Genomic DNA, 23,232 nt, shown 5'->3' with positions numbered 1-23,232 from the left:
AACCGGACGAGGAGGGTGGAACCCTAGGAGATGGCGTGCAAGCATCGAGAGAGTGAGAGACCCGGACAGTGGACACTCCGGTGATAACAGTACCGGCAGGAGAAAAAGCTAGGCAGAAACCCTAGCATCCAAAGGAGATGGAGGCGGCTCCATAATAGAAACCCTAGAGGGCGTCGCAACAACACTAAGTTCAGGGAAAAGAACCGCGGCATCTAAGGGGAGGACCACCGTAGCAGAGGTTATCAGCAGCGGAGGAGACGTCGAAGATCTGCGAGGAGGCGGATGAGTGAAATTATTCAACACAATCGGGAACTGTGAGTGCAACGAAGAAGGAGAAGTCCTGGCCGGTCCGGAGAAAACCAAAGTCGAACGGCCGCAGAGAAGCGCCAGAGAAGCTACGATGAGAAGAAAGGGAAGATCCTCCTAGGGTTGAGAGAGTGTTGGATTTGTATACTGAAAGTAGGAACTTTTATGTTTGTATACAATGATTCCTGAGTTCACTATCTAATCTCCTATCTGAATTGTTCATAATTACATATATATGTCCAATTATCTCTATATAAGTAGATTATATGGTGTGTTGTAGATCACAGAAGACCATATAATTGGAATAACCTTATGAGATATAAAATTGATCACAGCCGAGACGACTCTAGGACGAGTTGTTGGTTTACGCTACAGTATAGATGAAAGTAGTTTGTCTTGGCTACTTCTCTATACTGGTGCGTGTAAATGTATTGATAGGATCACAATGAGGACCTAAGTGAAGAATCAAGATCCCGGTGACTTAATGAGACCTAAATCTTAATAAGATTTCAAGTGTATATATAAATTTGTGTATCACTTTAATTTACTATGGGTGAGAGTTGCATATTAACTTGAGTACTCTGTATCTTGGGTGATAGCAATTTATATATGACATTTGGTCATCTGTATTAGGTGACCGTATCCGATATAGGATGATAACATCCCCTTAAGGAGCTCAAAAGGTTTATTGCACTAAACCATGTATGTTTATTAAGTTCAAATGCAATAATAAGGTTGAGTGGTATTACTTAAGGATTAATAAGAAATTAATTAATACTCCATCCGTCCCAATAATGAAGACACACTTTCCTTATTGGGACGTCCCAATAATAAAGACACACTTCTAAATAAAGAAATAATTAGGACTTAAGAATATCTAATTAATTGCACCTTAATTAAGGTATAAATATGTTACAAAAAACCCCTAATTTCTAAAAACATCTCTCACTCTCTTCATCTCCCTCCTTCTCTCCTCCCCCTTCTCGGCCAAGTCGCCGCCGGCGAGCCATGACCACCGCCGAGAACCCCTCCGCCGAGCAGCCCACGTCCACCGTCGAGCCACCTCCAAGTCTCCTGACTCTTCCTCTGCTACCAGACCTGCCTCCTTCAGAAATCCCGGCGAGCGCAGCGGTCATCGACCGCCACCGTCTGTACCGCCGCGTCTCCACCTCCGGCGAAGTTAAGCCACACCTTTGGGTCGAGCCCTAGACATCAATTGGCTGATTTTCCACCTAATCTGCCGCCTCATCCTCTGCCGTTTCCAGATCTCCACCACCATCACTATCACCGGTATCCACTGGTTCACAGCGAGTCGCCGTCGAATTCTTCCGCAATATCGGCGGCAATTCTTGCAGAATTTGGTGTTTGGGTTCCAAAATTCTTGCTTTAGACTGATTTTTGATTTTTGGGTTCCAGATGGATTTGATTTTTGAGCGAATTTGGTGTTTGTGGAATTCTTGCTTTAGACTGATTTTTAGATATGTGGTTTTGGGTTCCAGAACCAGAATTGAGGGTTCTGATTTGGGCGTATGATTTTGGGGATCTCAGATCGGAGGCGTGGGGCTGGGCGCCGGTGGCCGGCATTGGCAGCAGACGATGGGGGCGCAGTTGGGTCGTTCGTCGCTCAGCAGACGATGGCAGCACAGTTAATTTTGAAGAAAAAAAATGTAATTAAATTAATTAAACTATTTGTAAATAATGAATTTATAAAATAAAATTTTCAGTTGCCATTTAAAATAATTTAAAAAGAAATCATTAAACATTAACTAATCAAATACACTAATAAAGTGGGACACACTACTTTATTCCCTAATCTAACTAACCTTAATCTCCGTGCCCAAATGAAGTGTGTCTTCATTATTGGGACGGAGGGAGTATAAGCTATTAGAAGCTTTAATTAATTAATGAATGTTGGATATATTGAATACGAGGGTTCCATAAGTCTAAATACAATCTCCGACTCATCATTGGCAATAAATGAGTAAGTCAATATTGATTCTCTAGTGGAATGAATTAATATTTATGTATTAATTGTGATCTGGGCTGATCATAAGAATTAATAATTCATTTAAGGCCCATCTTTATTCCTTGTATTTGATCCATGGGTTGGCCCAAAGACTCCTGAGCCCAGTAGGAGAAAAATAGTCCAACTCATAAGTTTGCCCCATATCCTGTATTTATAATTATAAATACACAGCAACCCTCAAAACAGAAATAAGATTCACGTAATTTCATATTACAGAAATTAGGTTTTCTGTGAGTGTTGAACGGCGCCTGTTGAGTGGGTGTTTTCTTCAGGGAATCCTCGAAGATCGTCGTCCATCCGACGTCGGAGATTGAACGGGATATAATCCAGAAGATCAGAGCTGGAGTTAGATTTTCGCAGAAAATCAAGTTTTGGCAGTCTCCGAAGAACGGCCATAACTTCCTGTACATAGCTCGAATTAAGGCGAAACAGGCGGCCACAGAAAGCTCTTTCGAAGACGAAGAAGTCGTATTTCTAAAGAAAAAAAATATGATTGGAGGACGTTTGAGGCTTTAAACGAAGGGTTGAAGACGGTTGACCGGTTCAGCGACGAATTGACGAATTAAGATAATCGAATAAACGATCGTCGGACAAATTGAGTATTAATTAAGTTTAATATTCCTACAGAGAGAGCACCATCCACAAGAAGGAGAAGATCCTCCTAGGGTTGAGAGAGAGCATCATCCAATCGCCGACATATTGCATCATGTAACTTGTACAAGAATTTTTGTGAAAAAAGAATGAGTTGGCATCGAGAGGTTGTAATAAAAGTTGACTTCAACATCAATTTAGGCATCCGTATGGTGCGGACGATGTGACAAGAGTCTTTGTATTCAACGCGTAAGGAAAATAAAAATGAAAAGATATATGAAAAGATTGAAAGAAAATAAAAAGGAGAATTTTGTTACATGAGATGCAGAGAGTTATATCTTGATGGAGAGATAAATGCCAAAAATTACAGCAACTCTAGCTGATGAGGATGGAAATAAGATAAATGGATGAAATAAGATAGTATGCCAAATTCGACTTCCTAGTTGAAAGAACAAGAAATTAAGAACTCTATTCTCAAACTTCATATAATCAAATTATCATAAACTCAAGTCTACATTTTTCTCCATAAGATACACTATTTATAGGCCCCAATACAAAGAAATCTTAATGCAAGAAATAAATAAAAACTTTAGAAATTACCATCATTAAAGAAAAGATTTTTCAGTTTTTGGTGCTTATTGAAACGTCCATAACTTTTCGGCTACTTGGAATCTGAAGCTCCACAGTATATTGATGGAAAGGTATCTGAACTAGCTTTTCCAATGCAATTGGCCGTTCATTATTTGGAGTTAAATTGAAGAAGTTATGATCGAAACATTGAAGGGTGGTCAAGCTAACAATTTCCACGAATTTGAACCATATCACCAGCGAATATTACTCCAATAGAACCAAGTATCTTGCTCGCTGTTATCGTTTTATTTTCAATTGGCACGCTTGAGAAGTTGATCCATCTAAAACATTCAAGTGCGTAAAGTTACATCAGGCTGATATAATTGAAATCAAAGCAATTAAGCCGGGTTAGAAAAGAGGGGCATTATTTAAGAAATCGTGATTTCCCTTATGTAGAAGGTTAATATCAAGAAGAGAATTTGAACAGACAAAGTAATCAATGAATGACATAAAATCTTTACCTTAACTGGTTGTTTCCAGTTCTTCTGGATTCCTGGTAAGTGGCCCTTTCCCACAACGGCTACCACCGAGTTATGTTCACGTGCTACTTTAAGTAACATGGCCGACATATATCTACATACGACAATATGGAATGAAAACAACCAAACACACAATATTACAAGGATAAGAAGCCTGGCATAGCATAGTGAAGAATTAGAAAGTATGAGAATACTAACTGGTCGCGCTCATGGATGAGGGCTTCCGCAAGAGTAGGAAACTCCTCGCTCAGCTTCTCAATTCTTCGAGTTAAGTTGTCAACATCGTTCAATTCCTTCAGCTACACTAGGGAAAAATGGACCTTCTAACATCAGTAAAATTCACTTCGCCAGATACAATGCAGATAGCATATGTCAGTCTTATACGGCGAGTTAGTATACCCTCTTGGCGATATCTTCTGGGCCTATCACGGAATTCACTTGTCCAGAAGAAATGTCGAAAAAAGGTCGTCGAAAAAACAACTTCAAGAAAAATTTTATCTTGTGCCCAAGAGGCATCATGGCCCATGTTCTCTGCAACGTAATCTACCAAAGGCGAAAGAAATAGGAACTGAAAAGTCAGGAAAGAACTCAAACAATACTAAGAAAACTTCAAATTTAATCGTGCATGAATTTCTTCCTACAGGCAATGGAAAGGGACGACACAACTTGCTGCTATTAATTAAGAGGAAAACATTATTGTAAAGAAAACTCAATAGCCAGCAACAGATGTTCATAATGCACAAATAGTATGACTACAGAGGAAGAAACAGCAGTGACAAAGCTAGCAAATTTGCCCAAATTGGCTTCTGTGTTACTTTACAATAGTAAAATTAGAGGAAAAGTACCTGAACAGGTCGATCGCCTAGTATAATCTTGCCATCATATTTCATGGCTTCTTCATATGCCACTCGAAATTCTGCACCGGGCTCAACTTCAAGTTGTCTAGCAACCTAGAAAAAGGCGATTATGGGAAAAACAATAAAGTCACCAGATTTATCTATTGTTTGTTGAAGAAGCCAAAACAAGAAGTTTCTCTAGTAAGTTAATGGAAAACAGAATCATGCCTTACGAAGATACGAGCTGTAGAGTATCCCTAAAAGACTTTCCTTTTCCTTTTTCCACACGTCAAACAATTCTCCTATGGTCGGCTTCTGCAAAACATGGTTTATTTGTGAATTTGAGTTGACCGTGAGCATATAAAAGAACTATCATCATGTCTTGAATAAGGTATTAGAAAGTCAGATTAGGGAAGCATTCATAACAGGTCAAGATCATTAGTTGCGGTTCTGAAAGGGAAATGTGACCTCTTGTGGTTAAGTTAATTCTCAAAGTCCACTGAGCAACAAGAATACAAGAAGGTTTCTATTCAAGTCTAGCTTCCGATCTCACAGAGTATCTATTTCAGCATCACCTGGCCTTATAGGACTTGAAACAAAGTTCACAAGAATTCATTGTGCTAATTATCTTCTCGAATCAATCATTCAGCCATATGACATTAAATTCATAGAGGGTGAAGGGTCATTGCAAGCAGTTCTGAATTCTCTCACCTCACTCGGAGCAAAAGCAGACTACATGGCTCTCAAGCTATCATTTCATGTTTTCTGACTAATCACACACACTAAAATCAATTAATTCTAGAGAGAGAATAGAAGTACAAATACAGGCCAACCTTCGAGCTTTGAGGCTTAAGTACCGCCTTGCGCCTATGGCACAGCTCCAAAAAGACAACCTGCAGTAAACACACAACATAACATTGCTATATTGGGGATTGAAAAGGAAAATGGGCCATGACAATAATAATAGCAGAAGACCTAAAAGTACATTGAGAAGGCGTTTACTTTTCATGATTCAATATTTTTATCCTTGTTACTAGGATTTCTCCAATCCTTTTATTTCAATAGGATATTAATATAGCAAAATTAGCTCAAATTACAGAAATTATCAATGGCCTAGGGATATCCTAAGTTTCAATCCATAACGTAAACACTGGATTAGTATAGTGCTACTAGATTTCAAAAGTAAACGCCCACTAATAGAAAAGAAAAGAGTAATTAAATCTATCAAAAGAAAAGCACCTGGGGTTTCAAGAATTGAATCACAGCCCGAACTTCTTCGCAAGATTCCTGAAAATGAAAGAGCAATTCACTTAAGCTATTCTGATTTAATAAGCAATCTCTATCCGAACAATCCCACAAAATTCCCAGCAGTAATCAAAAGGAGAAAAACAGTTGGAAAAGGGCAAAACGAGCTGCTTCAGATTTAGAGATCAAACTGTATAATCATGAAAATCTCAAAACAAATTCATCAAAATAACACCAAAATTACCGTAGAAACGTGGCAGGTTCCAACCAAATAAACATCGCAGACGCCGCCGGCCGCAGACGACTCGCACGTGAGCGTAGCCACACTCCTCGAGAGCTCCGGCGGCAGCACTTTCCTCTCATAACTGCTGTTACTGTCATTACTCGAGAGCTTCTTCAGCTGTTTCTCCATTTCCCTCTCACATTTGCCGCGGTCAGCAATCTGATGGATTCTGGCGAGAGAGCGGCTGTCAAAAATCTGACTGATTTTCGCATTGGGGGCGACGGCGGTGAAGAAAGCGACGAGGTTTTTGGCCGAATTGAACCTGTTCATCTTTTCGCTACTGTACTGACTACTGAGTGCCGATTTTGGGCGAAATTTTTGGAATGTAGCTTTAGACCCGTCTCATTCGAAACGAGCCCTTCTAGTTCTATTTATATTAAAATACTACCCTTTCGGCCTTTCCGTTTGATAAGAGCATCCATTGATTGAGTCAGGTTCATCCAACTGATTTATATCTATTAATTTTCTATTAATTTTATTTTCTGTATTTTTTATTTAATTTAAATTATATTAACTTAAATAACACAATTATTTCAATTAAAATTGCTTTACTTTAAATTACGTATAATTTAAAAATAAAATAAAACATAGCTTAAAGTAAACACCTAAATAACTATGTGGGAATTATCACTTTTAGCCATTTTTCATAAAAACATAAGTTATATAGCCCCACTTTATGATACATAAGTTAGACAACCCTTTATAACTTAAAAGACTAGAGTGCCCTTTAACTTTTCAATACTTTTATTTCATATTTTATATTTCATTTTTATTTAAACTTTATATATAAATAAAACAATTGAAAATAAACATTTTTATTTTCAAATTCACGTCTGCAACTTTAAATTTACCTCAAAGATGGTGAGTTCCAGCCGTTCACCACGTCGCCGGTGCCACTGTCCGCGTCGCCGCCGCCGCAGCTCCGACCAGTCGCCGCCCCGTCGCGCCGAGCAGCAGCAGCCACGCAGCAGCAGCAGGCAGCGTGCAGTAGCACCAGCAGCGTGCAGCAGCAGCAGGCCGTCCGCCGCGTCGCCGCCCTGTCGCGCCGAGCAGCCCAGCCCCTCTCAGTCGCCGTCACGCCGCCTAGCCTAGTCCAGCCATGTCGCCGCTGCCAAGCCCCGCCCCGTCGCGCGCCCTTCACTCTCTCCTGTCAAATTTATTCCACTATCGAGTACTCGATCGTGTACTCCATCGAGTACTCGATCGTGTACTCGAGTGGTGAACTCGATCGAGTAGTGGCAGCCCACCAACGATTGGTGACACCATCAAGTAAACACAATCAAACATAACACAACACAAAATCAAATTAAATAAATTATCATCAAGTAATGAGGAACTCGATCGAGTACACCACCGAGTAATGAAAAACATCCCCAATTTTTTTCAATATTATCCGATAAACCTTGTTTAAGTACTTTATAATCATGTTTTTGGGGAGATATTTTCATTTATGAAATACTAAAACCTTTTTTCATTATTAAATTATGTATTCATCACGTGGGTCCTATAGAGTAATAAAGAACTCGATCGAGTACACAGCCGAGGAGTGAAGAACAACCATAATTTTTTCTAACATTATCACGATAAACTTATCATGTTTTATAATAGCCAAATACACTCTCGTTGATGTTACAAACAAAAAACGTGGATTGAAATCACAATAATTGAAAAAAAAAACATTATTGTTCTTCACTACTCGATGAAGTACTCGATGGTGAATGCCATCGAGTACTCCATCGAGTAGTGAAGAACAATCTTCAATTTTATCCATCAAGTACTCCATCATTGTTTAGATTATAAATGATGTTACATGATTATTTTTTCATTAAAAAAATTACCATTGATCTCCATTATTTGATGGTGTACTCAATGGAACCATCGAGTAATAAAGAACAATAACAATTTTTTGTTATTGTTTAGATTATAAACATTAAACGATGTTCATGTATTACGTGATTATCACACCCCGTATTATATAATGGCCAAATATACTCTCGTTGACGTTACAAACAAGAAACATGGATTGAACTCACAATAATTGATTAAAAAAACCATCATTGTTCTTCACTACTCGATCGAGTACTCGATGGTGAACGTCATCGAGTACTCTATCGAGTAGTGAAGAACGATCTTGAATTTTGCTATTTTTCTCGTTACTTTTAATGATATGAAGCGTTCCGTCGATTATTGTTCTTCACTACTCAATGGAGTACACGATCGACGATCGAGTACTCCATCGTGTACTCCATCGAGTACTCCATTAATGCTAAACAGATCACACCCCATGTTATATAATATCCAAATATACTCCCGTTGACGTTATAAACAAGGAATGTGGGTTGAAATCACAATAATTGATAAAAAAGATGGTCGAGTGTTCTTCACTGCTCGGTCGAGTACTCGATGGTGAACGCCATCGAGTACTTCATCGAGTAGTGAAGAACGATCTTCAATTTCGCTATTTCTCTCGTGAATTTTATTGATACGAAGCGTTCCGTCGCTCTTAACTAACGTGTTTATGCTAAATATGGTGAAAAATAAACATATTAAGTGTATTTTACTATTGCACTAGAGTAAATGATTGAAGTGTAGAATATCTACTTCATAAGACATAGTGTGGACTTTTATGTTCAAACTTAGGATATGTGCCACGTTTTCAACGATTATCACACCCCATGTTATATAATATCCAAACATACTCTCGTTGACGTTATAAACAAGGAATGTGGGTTGAAATCAAAATAATTGATAAAAAAATCACCATTGTTCTTCACTACTCGGTCGAGTACTTGATGGTGAACGCCATCGAGTAGTGAAGAACGATTTTCAATTTCGCTATTTCTCTCCTGAATTTTAATGATACGAAGCGTTCCGTCGCTCTTAACTAACGTGTTTATGCTAAATATGGTGAAAAATAAACATATTAAGTGTATTTTATTATTGCACTAGAGTAAATGATTGAAGTGTAGAATATCTACTTCATAAGACATAGTGTGGACTTTTATGTTCAAACTTAGGATATGTGCCACGTTTTCAACGATTATCACACCCCATGTTATATAATATCCAAATATACTCCCGTTGACGTTATAAACAAGGAATGTGGGTTGAAATCACAATAATTGATAAAAAAAAAATCACCATTGTTCTTCACTACTCGGTCGAGTACTCGATGGTGAACGCCATCGAGTACTCCATCGAGTAGTGAAGAACGATCTTCAATTTCGCTATTTCTCTCGTGAATTATAATGATACGAAGCGTTCCGTCGCTCTTAACTAACGCGTTTATGCTAAATATGGTGAAAAATAAACATATTAAGTGTATTTTAGTATTGCACTAGAGTAAATGATTGGGCGAGCAAATTTTTTTCCGGCGAGCTATGGCTGTAAATTACAATTTTGAGAAAGAGAGAGAGAGAGAAAGAGATTGGCTGGAAATCGCAGCGCGCGACGGCGGGCTTGGCTGGGCTTCGACGGCGACGGCGACGGCGGAGTTGCGGCGACGGCGGAGTTGCGGCGGCGACGACGGGTGGTGAAGATGCTCACAGTCGCCGCCCCTTCTTCTTTTTCTTTCAAGATGAAAAACGTGAAATTCAAATTGAGAGAGAGAAGAGAGGATTGTAATTGTTTGTCTATTTTGTGAGAAAAAAATAAAAAATAAATAAGGGTATAATAGTACTTTCAGCAAAAAAGGGTTGTTTAACTTATGTTTCATAAGGAGGGGCTATATAACTTATGTTTCATAAAAAAGGGGCTATAAAAAGATTTGCCTCAATAACTATCATGGTCCTAGAGGTTCGAAATGTGCTCAAACGTGTTTGATCAAATTTTCTTGAAGCTTCGCATGTATCTTCATATCTCTGAAAATTGCATCTCTGTGCACATACTCCGCGAATCTAGGAGGGGTAGATTGAGAAGCATCGGACGAGTCACTGCTAAATGCCCCGTGTCACGAGTCGTCATCTATCCGGTGCATAGCTCCTTCCCCTTCATTCTCCACAATCATGTTGTGGAGAATGATACAGGCCAACATGATGCCTCTGAGATGATTAATATACGAAGGTCGGGCCGAAATTCTAATGATTTCCCATCGAGTTGAAGCACTCCAAAGGCATGTTCGACATCATTTTCGTGTAGATTCTTGCTTCTTCTTGAACCTCGCCTCTTTCGAATTGGTCGCCAACGGTGGGCTCTTGACGAACGTTGGCCACTCAAGGTAGAGGCCATTACACATGTAGTAACTCATCTGATAATAGTATCGGTTGATTAAAAACGTCACCAACGATGATGTTCCTCCCAAGACGTCGGTGAACAGAGGCGACTGGTTCAAATACTCATCAAAAGTATCCGAAGAAACACCAGTGGCTAGTTGTCGGATAGTCACCGTGTATTTCTTCAATAGCGTGAGGGAGTCCCAGCCTGCAGCATCCACTGTCATTCGGAAGTAACCATCTACACCTTGCACACCATCGATGATGCGCAAGAACAACTCATTTTGTATCCGAAAACGACGTCGGAAAAAAATATTGGATCGTACATCGGGTTATCGTTGAAGTAATCTAGAAGAAGTCGCTGATGGGCGGCCTCACGATCACGATAAACAAAGGCCCTATTCGAGATAACTCGTCGTTAGGGTTGTGGTTGGGAGTGAGAAATTGAGCCACCATTTCTTGCGATTGGACGATGATGACTTCATCGAACCATGAAGTCATTTTGTGATAGATAAAAAAAAATGAAGAAGAAAGGAAGATGAATGAGTGAATTGGATGAAGGAATGGTGAAAAAATGAAGAAGAAAGTGGTGAATAAATAGAAGAAAAAAGGAAAAAAAAATAAAAGCTATTCGGCCTTGCAAACTTTGAAATTCAAGATTTTTTCTTTAAAAACAAAAAATGGCGCGTGCAACGCACCTTTCATTTTGCTCGAATGAGTTGAGCTCATCGAGATGAGCCGAACTCAAGTCAACGATGCCCTACATCGGTAGACTCATCCACAAACTGACTCGAGTCCCCTGCATGAGTAGATCGATGTGGGTGCTCTAAGAGAGTATCACATATATGACACAAGTTTTAAAAAAATATAGGTTGTTAATGTGTTAAATAGAAATAAATGATTGTAGTTGAATTGATTATAAAGTTATATAAAAATGAGTGGATGACACGATGTTTAAGAAAATATAGATAGATAATCTGATGAATGATTGTAGGTGAATTGATTGTAGGATTATGTAGAAATAAGTGGTTATTCTTAAAAAAAAAAAAAAAAAAAAAAAAAAAAAAAAAAGTGGGGCCATATCCCAAAACCGACCAAAATATAAAATGTGATATTTTCTTATGGGAGTGAAAGAATATATGATTAGACTTCTTCAAAAATATACTAACATATGTTTGACTTATTTATTCAATTTGTTGTTCTACAATTTACTATTCATGCTCCATAAGACCCACGAAGACATTTTTATTCAAGGCCACAACCACAACTAGAAAAGGAAGATGGTGGCTTACTAGACGACAACAACGAATATGCGGGGCTTTGGGGCTGAAACCCCCTCTCAACTTTTGATTTTTTTTTTAATTATATACTTTCAACTTTTGATTTTTTTTTTAATTATATACTTTCCTGTTCACGAAAAAGAGTTTTACTTTTTCTTTTTTGTCACAAAAAAGAGTCCTATTTAACTTTTTTATACAATTATATCCTCTATAACTTTATGTATTTACTTTATTTGTCATTGGATGACCCACCTCAATAATTAAGAACTCTCCCCACTTATATTTTTTAAAATTTGTTACACCTAAAAAAGAAAAAACACACTCACACTTTATTTGTCATTGGAACATCCGACCTTTTGGTTGGAGGATAAGCGTCTTACCAACATATTGCGTTTCATCGTAAAAAATATAAGTATTTCTGTCTCCACTTAAACTTAATTAAACACAATTAGCAATTATAAATCCTCATAATTCTTTATGTTTGACTTCTTTATTTATTACTCAATATCATCTCTATTAAAACCCTACTTTCTTGATTTTGCTAATGTTGCGTCGCCTCCCTACCTTCTTCATTATTCATCGTAGATGAAACCCTAAAAATCACAGCCTCTCTAAATCGGCTCCCTCAAATTGGCCGCCTCACTGAAATAGCCGCTTCGCTCCTTCTTCTTCACCCTAAGGCGCCACCTCTTTCTTTCTTCATTGTTCACCCGTCTGAAACCCTAAAATCACCGCCTCTGTAAAGATGCGTTGCCTCCCTCAACTCGTTGCCTCACTGAAGCAGCCGTTTCGCTCCTTCTTATTCGCCCTAAAGTGTTGCCTCCTCAAAGCAAGCTTCCCCTAAATCATTGTCTCCCTCCGCAATGGATCTCACATTCACTCGGACTTTTCTCTCTGAAATCGGTGATTCTCTCATCGAATCATCATTTTTCGCTGTCGTTGAATGCACGAAATTGGACAATGTGGTGCCACCGTTGACAACGACCCATATAGAGTCCCTTTCAATGTCATTATTAGAAATGGATATTGGGCACAATCCTCCCTTAAAAGGCCTTGTAAGGGAGAAGGGTTGCCTCACCATATAAAGTGGCTCATGCCACTATCTCCAACCAATGTAGGACACTTTAACATGCCCCCTCATGCGCAGCGTGGACAATACCAATGTTATATGTTGACAACGATATTGGGGGCCCATCATTGGATTGGATTGACTCTGATACCATATTAGAAATGGATATTGAACCAAATCCTTCTTTAAAAGGCCTTGTAAGGGGGAAGGGTTGCCTCACCATATAAAGTGGCTCATGCCACTATCTCCAACCAATGTAAGACACTTCAACAGTCATTGTGGGCCTTCAAGCCGGATATAGTGGTGTCGAAAACATCTGTGGATCTGGTCGTGGATGGCTTCATCGAAGATGAAGATGGCCGATCGGACAATTGGAATGGCTGGAGCGACGAGAGAAGGATTCGGCACCTGCAATCGCTTTCCATTTGGTGCCCGAGTGCCTTGGCCCTAATTTAATCATGTGATTGTGTTCCTAATTTAAATTTATGCTGGAGGGTGGTGATTCCTTATTTCTTATGTTGGTTGTGTTTGGTGAGCTAGTGATGCCATATTTGTTGTGATCTTGGAGCTTAAGAACTGTGGTTGTGTCATGTGATTTTTGTGGTTGTGTCATGTGATTTTTGAAAGGAATATAGTTGTTCAAACATAACATTTCATCTTTGTTTGATATGTAAGTAAGCCCACCTGATTGCAAAACTTTGCTATTCGGGGCAGTAATTCTTGTGATAGCATTTACTCCCAAACTTGACCTTTATTACGAGAATAAAAGGTTCATGTTTGAAATGTTCTCAATTAATGAGAATGCATGTTTTTTACTATAAATTCATCAAGAAATTATTATTCTTAAATAATAATTCAAGTATACTAGTGTTATTAATAATCTAGAATATAAGATTAAATAATAAAATTAAATTACTGGCTTGATTAATGAGTTGAATTAATAGATCGCATCACTTATTTTGACTCAGGATATCTAATCCCCTTCATTAATTAATTAGAATGAATCTAATTAAGTGCATAATTTAAAGTAATAAGTCTAATTAATGAATTAATACAAGTGGGAATTATCACATATAGCCCTTTTTGTTAAAAACATAAGTTTTGTAGCCCTAATTTATATTAGATAAGTTATATAGCCATTTTAGACTTTTTTTTTAAACCATATAGCCATTTTAGACTTTAAAGACTATAACACTCTTTGACTTTTATATAACTTCGAATACTTCTTTTAAATTTAAAATGGCTATATATAACTTATCTATTATAAACTAGGGCTATAAAACTTATGTTTTTATGAAAGAGGGCTATAATAAGATTTTCCTCAATTAATAAAGTTTAGCAACCTACTTTAATTAATCAAGGCTCAACTTAAATTAAATGATAGATTAATTGAGCCCAAATAAATAAATAAAATAGAAGCCCATCAAAACAATTAATTAAATTAAACTTAGCCCAAGTATTTAGTACATTCACTTAATTATACCTCATCCGTCCGCGAAAGAACTTTGTAGGAGGGTATGACACAAATTTTAATAAAATCTTATTAAGTGTTTTTATTGAGAGTGAGAAAAAATTGTTGAGTGTATTGGGAATAGTGAAAAAGTGTTAGTAAAATGAAAAAAGTAAGGGTAACTGGGGTATTTTTAAGTGGTTGGGGTATAGTTAGGAAGTTGTTTTGTGGACGTCCCAAAAAGGAAAAATAAGAAGTTCTTTAGGGAGTATATTTTATTTCTTAGACTAAAAAAAAAGCCCAAAAACTAGTCAACCTACTTCTGTTGATGAAAGTGGAAATGATACTGTGGATATACAAAAATAGCAAAAGTAGAAATGATATCGTGGACGGAAATAGTATAATATTGTGAATTATACTTAATTTTTATTTCAGAAAAAATAATTTTTTTAGAAAATATATACCATGACTTTGAATTTATCAACTTCTTATTAGCCAATAAAAGTAAAATTAAATGGTAAAAATAATTATATACCCTAACAATATGGGATAAATCCTAATTAATTATCACAAAATTAAATTAAACTCTAAAGCATACAAAGTTGAAATTGGAGAAAAAATATGTAAAAAATGAATAAAATTAAAAGTGAATCACAAAATAAGACATGAAGGGTGATACACTTAATCTTAATCCCTCGTTACTAATGTCCCATTTTCTTAAAAGTGAAAATTTTCACATTACCTGTAATATTTCAAGCTTGTATTTCATTTCACTATATATGAAAATAAAATATTTGGACTGTCTCATTCAACCTCTTTCCATTTTTGCTAAATATTATACTTCTCCGTCCCCAAATAACTTCCTATATTTCCTTTTTAGGAGATTCCCAAAATAACTTTCTATTCATTTGGAACATTACCCACCACTAATAATACTTTATTTATTCTTACTTTTCAACTTTCCACCATTTTCAATACTAATTATAACACATTTTTACCACATTCAATATTAATTATAACACTTTTTTTTTTCTCACTACCAATACATTTAACAACTTTTTCTTAAAATCCATGCCAAAAGTTATTTGGGGGACGGAGGAAGTATTTCGATCCTGTATTTTATTTTACCAACTAAAACAAGAAACAAGTGCTGATTTTAGTTTTTCATCTACTTCTTTTTCTATTATCTATCATACTTCAATCTTGTAGGCTTATTTTACTAGCTAAAGCTACTCCATCTAACATAGGATCTGAACTGTTCCACTATGAATATGCATTTTTGACATGATAAATAAAACAATTGTATATCAATTTCACTCGTTAAAACTAAGAAATTACCATTAAAAAAAATATCTCAATTTCAATACAGCTTCATCTCGCTTACAAGGAGTCCCAAAAGAAATGGCAATTTTTTTCACTTAGAGCATGAGGAGGTTTCTGCAAACTAGTTTCCATAAAGACATGTTCACCAAAAAATGATCCTATTTTTTTTTTTTTCTCTATCTCTCTCTCTATATATTCTCAATCTCATAAAACCTTGAAGAAATTATTGAAATATCAGCACATGTACTTCTTTGTACTATACAGTCTATACTGATATTCTTGTAATAATAATGTCTTGCAAGAAACCTTCATATCCCTTTTTTTTTTTTTCTGTATAGAAGACCCCTCTCTCTCTCTCATGCACATAGCCTCAACACCAACTCCATCTTCCAACTTGAGGCCCTTCAAAAATACAAATAAAAAACATCACCTCTTTTGCTACGTAATGATCTCGAATACACGAAGAATTCATGAGTAATATTGATGCCCACGGATACAAGTGTTCAAAACTAACCTCGAGTCATGAGGAATTCCCTCACAGGTCCAGGCAGCGCGCGGTTCAGCAGCCTGTCATCCCTTCCGATCTCCGTTCTGATGGTTGAAACGTTTCAAAAGTCGTGTTTTACAATGGGCAAGAATAGGGTTTTGCAGATAACAAAATATGTTTGATAGCAAGCCATGGCTAATTTGAACTTTTTTTTTAATTACACAAGTAAATAAAGAAATTTAAAGGCAGCACCACGGTGGACTCGAACTCAGGACCTCATGCTTTGGGCGTTGACCACCTACCGCTAGGGCAACACTTGCACACGCTAATTTGAACTTTTGAGATTAAATAAAAGGTGCGGCCCACGTTGAAAAAGTAAAAATTTGGCCCGACCGTGCCAAAGTAAATCAACCGTGCCACGACATGCTAATCGTGCAGAGCTTCAACGAGGCTAATGTGTGGCTTTCTAGCGCAACCCCCTTGCGAGTTTTTCGACGAGGCTATCGTGCCTGCAAGATCCACGGCTAGATAATTGGTCATGGTTAGTCTTACTCGAAAATTGGCCACGACAGCCTCGTTAAAATGCGCACGGGAGTCACGCCGGAACTCTGCACAGTTAGCTTGCCGTGGCACGGTTGATTTGCTTTGGTACCGTCAAAATAACTTTTACTTTTTCAATGTTGGCCCCACTCTATTCTCAAAAGTTCATATTGACATACTTTTATGAATGTGCCACAATTTCTTTTTCAGTCCATGCACGAAAAAACCGTCACTTTCATTTATAATAGTAGGATCAACATAATTCTGCTCATATTGAAAGCGAGACTATTACTCTATTAACAACTTCATTCACATTTTATTAAAATTCATGTTGTCCACAATGTGGCAAATTTTTTGTGGTCGGAGGGATTATTTATTTCAAATGGCTACATGTAAATTCTAATACTTGATATGAAAAAACTAAGATCTATGCAAGAAAATGAAGTGTATATATATATATATATATATATATACCTTAGTCTTGAAAATGCAGTGCTCCTTCAGGATCATAGTCATAAGTCTCCCCCGACTTCACGAACCTGCCTTTAACACGCTTTCTTGTATCTGCTCTCGCTTTGCGCGAGGCGTACCTTATCTGTTTCCCGAACCTGCATTCATAACGTGCGTACGTTCATCCAATACGACACACAAGAAAAAACGTAACACGTCAATCATCCACGAATGACTTAGGGTAATCTTAGAGAAATGAAATATGCCAATTCTGAAGGTTCAAGATTACCCAATGTTAGGGCGTATATTTTTTCCTTATATAAACCATAAACCCTTCATACTAACAATACTGACACACGTCAATCATCTACGAATGCAATAGAAGGTGTCATTGCAAGACCAGTTCTAATGCAACATCTAACTATGTAGAAAAAATGAAGTAATATAGGAAAGCCAAACATTATAAGCCAAAATAAGTGGTAATGCATGATCTAATTAACTCTGCAATAAAATGAAAAAGTCACACATCATAAGCCAAGATGAATACTAATGCATCATCTACAAAAGATGGAAAAATCATGAATCCAAAATAAGTGTTATTATTGCATCATCAACCTCTGCAAAAGAGAATGAAAGTCTAGGAAAACCACACATATCATAGACCAAACTAGAAAGGTACTAATGCATCATATACGAAGATAAAAATGAAATAATCATGAAGCCAAAATGAGTATTATTATTGCATCATCAACCTCTGCAAAATAAATAACCTCATAAGCCAAAAAAAAAGTACTAATGAATCATACAACTCTGCAAAAAGTGAAATATTGTGGCAAAACACCACAAATCATAAGCCAAATAAATACTAATGCATCATCTAACTCTACAAAAAAGAAAGAAAAAATAGTAATCAAAAGCAAAACAAGTAATACTATTGCATCATCAACTTCTGCAAAAAACAAAACCACACATCATAAGCCAAAATAAGTACTAATGCATCATATAACTCTTGCAAAAATGTGACATAATCTAAGAAATCCACACATCATAACCCAAAATCAGCACCAATAATGCATCAACCAACTCTTTCTTGAAAAAAAAAAAAATCAAGAAGATGACATACGTCCGTGTCTTCTTCTTCTCGTTGTACCTCATCTTCGCCTTGTCCCTCGCCTGCGGGCTGGTGCTCATCATGGCTTCATAATTCGAGTCCCACCGCGAGTCTCCTGTTAAAAACAGGGGCGACAAACCACAATCTTGATACTCGGACACGCTGCTCTCCCCCGTGATCAGGGGCAGGCTCGAGGGGGCTTGCCTGTTTGCAGCGAACCCGAGGCCAATGCTCGGGTTCATGAGCACGCCCGAGCTCATCCCCTGCATCAAGCTCGTCGTGCCACCCACCTGAGCAACGCAGTCGTGCTGTGCTGACGTGGACGCCTAATGCACACATCAGTCACCATGTTCGTATCATCGGAGTTTGGAATGCGATAAAACGAGCGAAAAACACGAAAAAATTGTACCTCTATGACACTCTCAATGTGAGTGATGTTGGATTCTGCAGCAGAGGTGGCGTTGTTCTCCATTAACAACGCAGTTAATCCTCCATCATCGCAGTGGAATCTTGGTTGATTATTTGGAAGATTTTCAAATATTTCATAGCTACTATCAAAGCTCAAAGGCATCCCATCAATGTCAACACTACATATATCCTCACTCTCTTGATTAATCCCTAAATCTTTGATACTTTCTCCGCAATTCTGTCACATAAATTCAAATCAAAATCCTTTAAATACACTTTCATCAATTTCCCTATTTTAACACGACCTTTTGGCGACACCGGCTCTGGTGAGGCATGCCACGTCAACTCTTTGACGACCAGAAAATTTAGGGACTGTTAAAGGTGATAAAATTATCCTTCGTATTATAATTCAAAAATAAGTGAAAGTTCGTGTATTTATTTAACAATTAAACCTAAACTAAATGGTCGCAAATTGAAAAAGTTTAATCTGAAAAAAAAAAAAGATTAATTTGATAAAAATTACCGTTTCTAAACTGGATTCTTGAGGTAGGTAAGGGATGAGATCCCCGCTAAATGAAGATGCCCTGCCGTACAAGAACGAAAATTTAGCCTGCAGCTCACACGTCAGCGCCGCCGTCGCCGCCGCCGCCGCCGCGGGCGGCGGCGGCGGCCATTGAGCGAACTTCAGAAACGGCGGAATCTCATTCGCTTCGGTCCCGCCGAATTCACCGGCATCGAGAGCGAACGGCCACACCTTCGAGAGCTCGGCGACGGAGGGGCAGCCGCCGTAGAAGCTGAGCTTGGCGCGGCGGTGGTCCGCCGCCGGGAAGCAGCCGTTGTCGCAGCCCTCGCAGAGGGAGAGCTTCTCGTCGAGGCAGCGGACCACCGCCGCCTCCGAGAAGCAGCGGTCGCAGATTAGCGAGCGGAGGTGGCGGCGCGAGAGGGCGTTGGCGGCGTGCACGCAGCCGTCGCACTTCAGGCACAGCGGCGCGCCGTCGGACTTGCAGTACACCACCGCCCTCACCACCCTACAAATCTCGCACACCGGCTCACCCATCTCTCTCTCTCTCTCTCTTCTCGTTAATTTAATTAATATTAATATTAATTATATATATCTATCACAAAAATGTCGAATTTTTCATCATCAACTACGGGAATCGAATAGTGAGTAGAAGCTAGATATATACAAAGTTGTAGTATTTTATTAGAAGGAAAAAAATTATAAAAAAAATGTTGAGTGACAAATGGTAATCAGCCGACGTCTAAGAAGCGATGATCCATTTTTCTTCTCAAGGAAAAGGAAGAAGCGATGATCCATTTACCGCAGTTAATAATTATTGGGGGAGGAAAGAACAGTGATTTTAGAGTAGCCGCGTATTTATACCACGAGTTTGTGGGCTTGCGCCACGTGGAGGGCCGTGAGCTGTTGGATTCTGCTGACGTGGAGGGGTGCTGATGTGGACAGCAACCGAAGCTGTGGACTCGCTCGATCGCACGTGCGGTGATTGCGGGGGTGAGTGATTCTGAGCCGCACGCTCCCGCCACGTCATCCGTGGAGTTCGGGGAGAGCGTTTCGTGAGATCGCGGAGCGCTGACGTGGCGGCGGAGGTGGGGCCCCGTCTTCTTGGTTTCAACGACGCCGTTGTCCTTTTCCGCGTTTCCTGTGTTGGAATTTCTTGTAAAAAAAGTGTTCTTCTCTTTTCAGTTTTTTGTTTAAATATTTTGGAATGCTTAATCTAAACGTGACACCGCTAATGGTGTCAACACTGAGACGAGATTCAGTGTTTTATAGACTAGTTCTGTGTTTTATCAGTGCATGTCTATCATATTTCCCAGTAATATTTATTATTTTCATGATATGGTTTATAAAATAAAATTTGTTATGAATTTGTACTCAGTTTTCGATATAAAAAAAAGCTGAAACTATATACTTTAATTTTTAATTTATCAATTCTAATAATATACTCCATCCATTTACAACAAGAGTTCGTTTATTTTGATTGTAAATTTTTATTAGAAAATGATAGATAAAAAAAAAAGATGAGAAAAATACTTTTATTCTCATTTTTTTAATCATATGTTTACTAAATATGAAAAGATGGAAAAAAATATTGAAAAATATTTTCACACCTTTACCCTAGGATAATACTCCCTCCATCTACGAAAGAATTTCCTAGTTTTTTCTTTTTAAGACGTCCACAAAAGAACTTCCTACCAATTTTTGGACTACACCACTTATTTTTCATTTTTCACCGCTTTCAATACTAATTACTCTCTCTGTCCCGCCGAGTTTGAGACGTTTCTTTTAGGCACGGGAATTAAGGAGTTGTTGGTTAGTTATTTAAGTGTATATATATGTGTTTGTAAATTTGTGGTTAACTAATTATTTTAAGGGTTAATGCCGTGAAAAACCATGAACTTTGGTGCGATTTCCAAACTTTCCATAAACTATTTTTTTTTTATCAAATTTTCCATGAACTTAAGGGGTTGAACAATTTTATTTTAAATATAAAATTTAACGTAATTGGATTTGAAATTTAAATGAAATAATAAAATTATTTTAAATATAAAATTTAAATTAAGTAAATCTGAAATTTAATTAAAATAATAAAGTTATTTTTATTTTAAATATAAAATTTAAATTATTTAAGTATGGATGTAAAAATATTTTGATTTTTGAGAAATAAGGATTATTTGGGATGATTAAAGAAAAATAAGGGGTGCAATTAGTTTTGTTAATTAGTATTTTAAATTACCTAAGTTTTGCGAAAAAAGAAAATGACTCAAGCTCGGTGGGACAACCCGAAAAGGAATACGACTCAAGCTCGGTGGGACAGAGGGAGTATAACATCTTTTCACCACTCTCAATACACTAAATAATTTTTTTCTCACACTTAACAATTTTTTTCTTAAAACTTGTGTCACTTCCTCCTAGAAAGTTCTTTCATGGACGGAGGAAGTATTATCTAACATTAGAGAGACAATGAGTGAAAAAGAGCTGCCCGAGAAAATATTCCTCCCTACCCGGAGAAAATTTTCCATCATAGTAAACATGTGAAAATGATGAAAAATGAGTGAAAATATATACTCCCTCCGTCCCTGAAATAAGTTCCTCTTCAGGGACGCACGGATTTTAAAGAAAAGTGATAAAGTGTATTGATAGTGGAAAAAAATGTGTTATAATTAGTATTGGGAGTGGTGAAAAAAATGAAAAAGTGTTATAATTAGTATTGAGAGTGGTGAAAAAGTGAAAAGTAAGAATAAATAAAGTATTATTAGTGGTGGGATAGTTGTTCAAAAATGGAAAGAAAGAAAGATGAACTTATTTGGGGATGTCCCAAAAAGGAAAAAGAGTAACTTATTTCAGGGACGGAGGGAGTATATTTTTTTTTCTCATTTTCCATCAAAGTAAACACACCCTAAAGTGTAATCTTTTCCTCATTTTCGTTCGTTCATAATAAGTGTGATATTTTCATTTTAGAACAATGCCCTTAAATTTTTACCCTCATAATTCACACAATATTTACAAAAACTCATTTCATAAACCATTTACTAATTATCTAACAAGTCAATTTGGTGAGTATCTTTCTTCACTTTCTACGCATCTTTCCATATCTTTTTTAAATCATTGCCCTAGCTTGCATCCACACCACACTTATTGTGGATGGAGGAAGTATAATATATTAAAAATGTGATTTTCAATATAAAATCAATTTTAAAATTAAGCGGTAATTTTGTGGTTATAATAAAATTAAAGGATTATTTATAATTATATTTGTCTTTTTAGTTTTATTTTCTTTATCTTCTTATTTTAATTTCTATTTTATTTCTTTTCTAAACTTATGAAATTCAAATAATTATAAAAGCTCTAAGCTTGGAGTGAATAAAATCATGTCGCGTCAGCTCTAGGCTCATAATTATACAAGCTCAATCTCAGAGTTTGGATATTCTTACAATTATAAATAGGGGTCTCCATATCAATTTTAAAGACATCAAAATCATAATTCAAAAGCTCAAGAATTGAAGGAGAACTCTCTACAGCGCATTTTCTCCAGTATTCTCCCCAGTATTCAAAATCATAATTCGTGCAATGCACAAGTGCAAATGCTAAATTGATAAAAGTGGATTAAATTATATATATATATATATATATATATATATATATATATACGAGTTGGATGGAATAAACCCTAGTTAATAATTACTCACTCGGTCCACAATAAGTGTAGTGTAGATGGAAGGGCACACATTTTAAGAAAATATATGGAGATATGTATAAAGTGGAGAAAAGGATCCCATCAAAGTTGATTTCTTAGGTAATTAATCAATGATTTGTGAGAAGAACATTTCATAAATATTGTGTGTGAATGGGGTAAAAGTATAAATGTATTTGTCCCAAAATAGAAAAATCACACTTATTTGAGTGGACAAAAGATGACAAAAAATCCACTTTTATCATGGACAGATGAAGTGCAATATTATACTGCAACATATAAAATTAAAGTCG

General features: G+C 37.1%; 2 protein-coding genes across 4 annotated transcripts; both read right to left on the bottom strand.

Annotated features, from left to right (window-relative positions):
• Positions 1 to 3,394: 3,394 nt before the first annotated feature.
• LOC131012662 (uncharacterized) lies at positions 3,395 to 6,752 on the bottom strand. 2 transcript variants are annotated; one of them, XM_057940649.1, is made up of 9 exons: positions 6,358 to 6,752; positions 6,108 to 6,155; positions 5,702 to 5,761; positions 5,097 to 5,183; positions 4,878 to 4,982; positions 4,432 to 4,575; positions 4,231 to 4,331; positions 4,015 to 4,126; positions 3,395 to 3,834 (listed from the first exon to the last, which is right to left on the bottom strand). In XM_057940649.1, the coding sequence occupies exons 1-9, from the start codon at positions 6,664 to 6,666 to the stop codon at positions 3,805 to 3,807; spliced, it is 996 nt and encodes a 331-aa protein (XP_057796632.1). In that variant the 5' UTR covers positions 6,667 to 6,752; the 3' UTR covers positions 3,395 to 3,804. The 2 variants fall into 2 exon arrangements, with proteins under 2 accessions (XP_057796632.1, XP_057796633.1); XM_057940650.1 differs by lacking the exon at positions 5,097 to 5,183.
• An 8,979-nt stretch (positions 6,753 to 15,731) lies between these two features.
• Positions 15,732 to 20,070, bottom strand: LOC131012660 (putative zinc finger protein CONSTANS-LIKE 11). 2 transcript variants are annotated; one of them, XM_057940647.1, is made up of 6 exons: positions 19,249 to 20,070; positions 18,727 to 18,963; positions 18,330 to 18,643; positions 17,231 to 17,364; positions 16,244 to 16,320; positions 15,732 to 16,131 (listed from the first exon to the last, which is right to left on the bottom strand). In XM_057940647.1, the coding sequence occupies exons 1-4, from the start codon at positions 19,780 to 19,782 to the stop codon at positions 17,232 to 17,234; spliced, it is 1,218 nt and encodes a 405-aa protein (XP_057796630.1). In that variant the 5' UTR covers positions 19,783 to 20,070; the 3' UTR covers positions 15,732 to 16,131; positions 16,244 to 16,320; position 17,231. The 2 variants fall into 2 exon arrangements, with proteins under 2 accessions (XP_057796630.1, XP_057796631.1); XM_057940648.1 differs by having other exon boundaries at positions 18,357 to 18,643.
• Between the last annotated feature and the right edge of the window lie 3,162 nt (positions 20,071 to 23,232).

Source organism: Salvia miltiorrhiza, chromosome 2 (genome assembly GCF_028751815.1).
Source record: "Salvia miltiorrhiza cultivar Shanhuang (shh) chromosome 2, IMPLAD_Smil_shh, whole genome shotgun sequence".
NCBI lineage: Eukaryota > Viridiplantae > Streptophyta > Magnoliopsida > Lamiales > Lamiaceae > Salvia > Salvia miltiorrhiza.
This window is presented reverse-complemented; position numbering and strand designations above follow the sequence as displayed.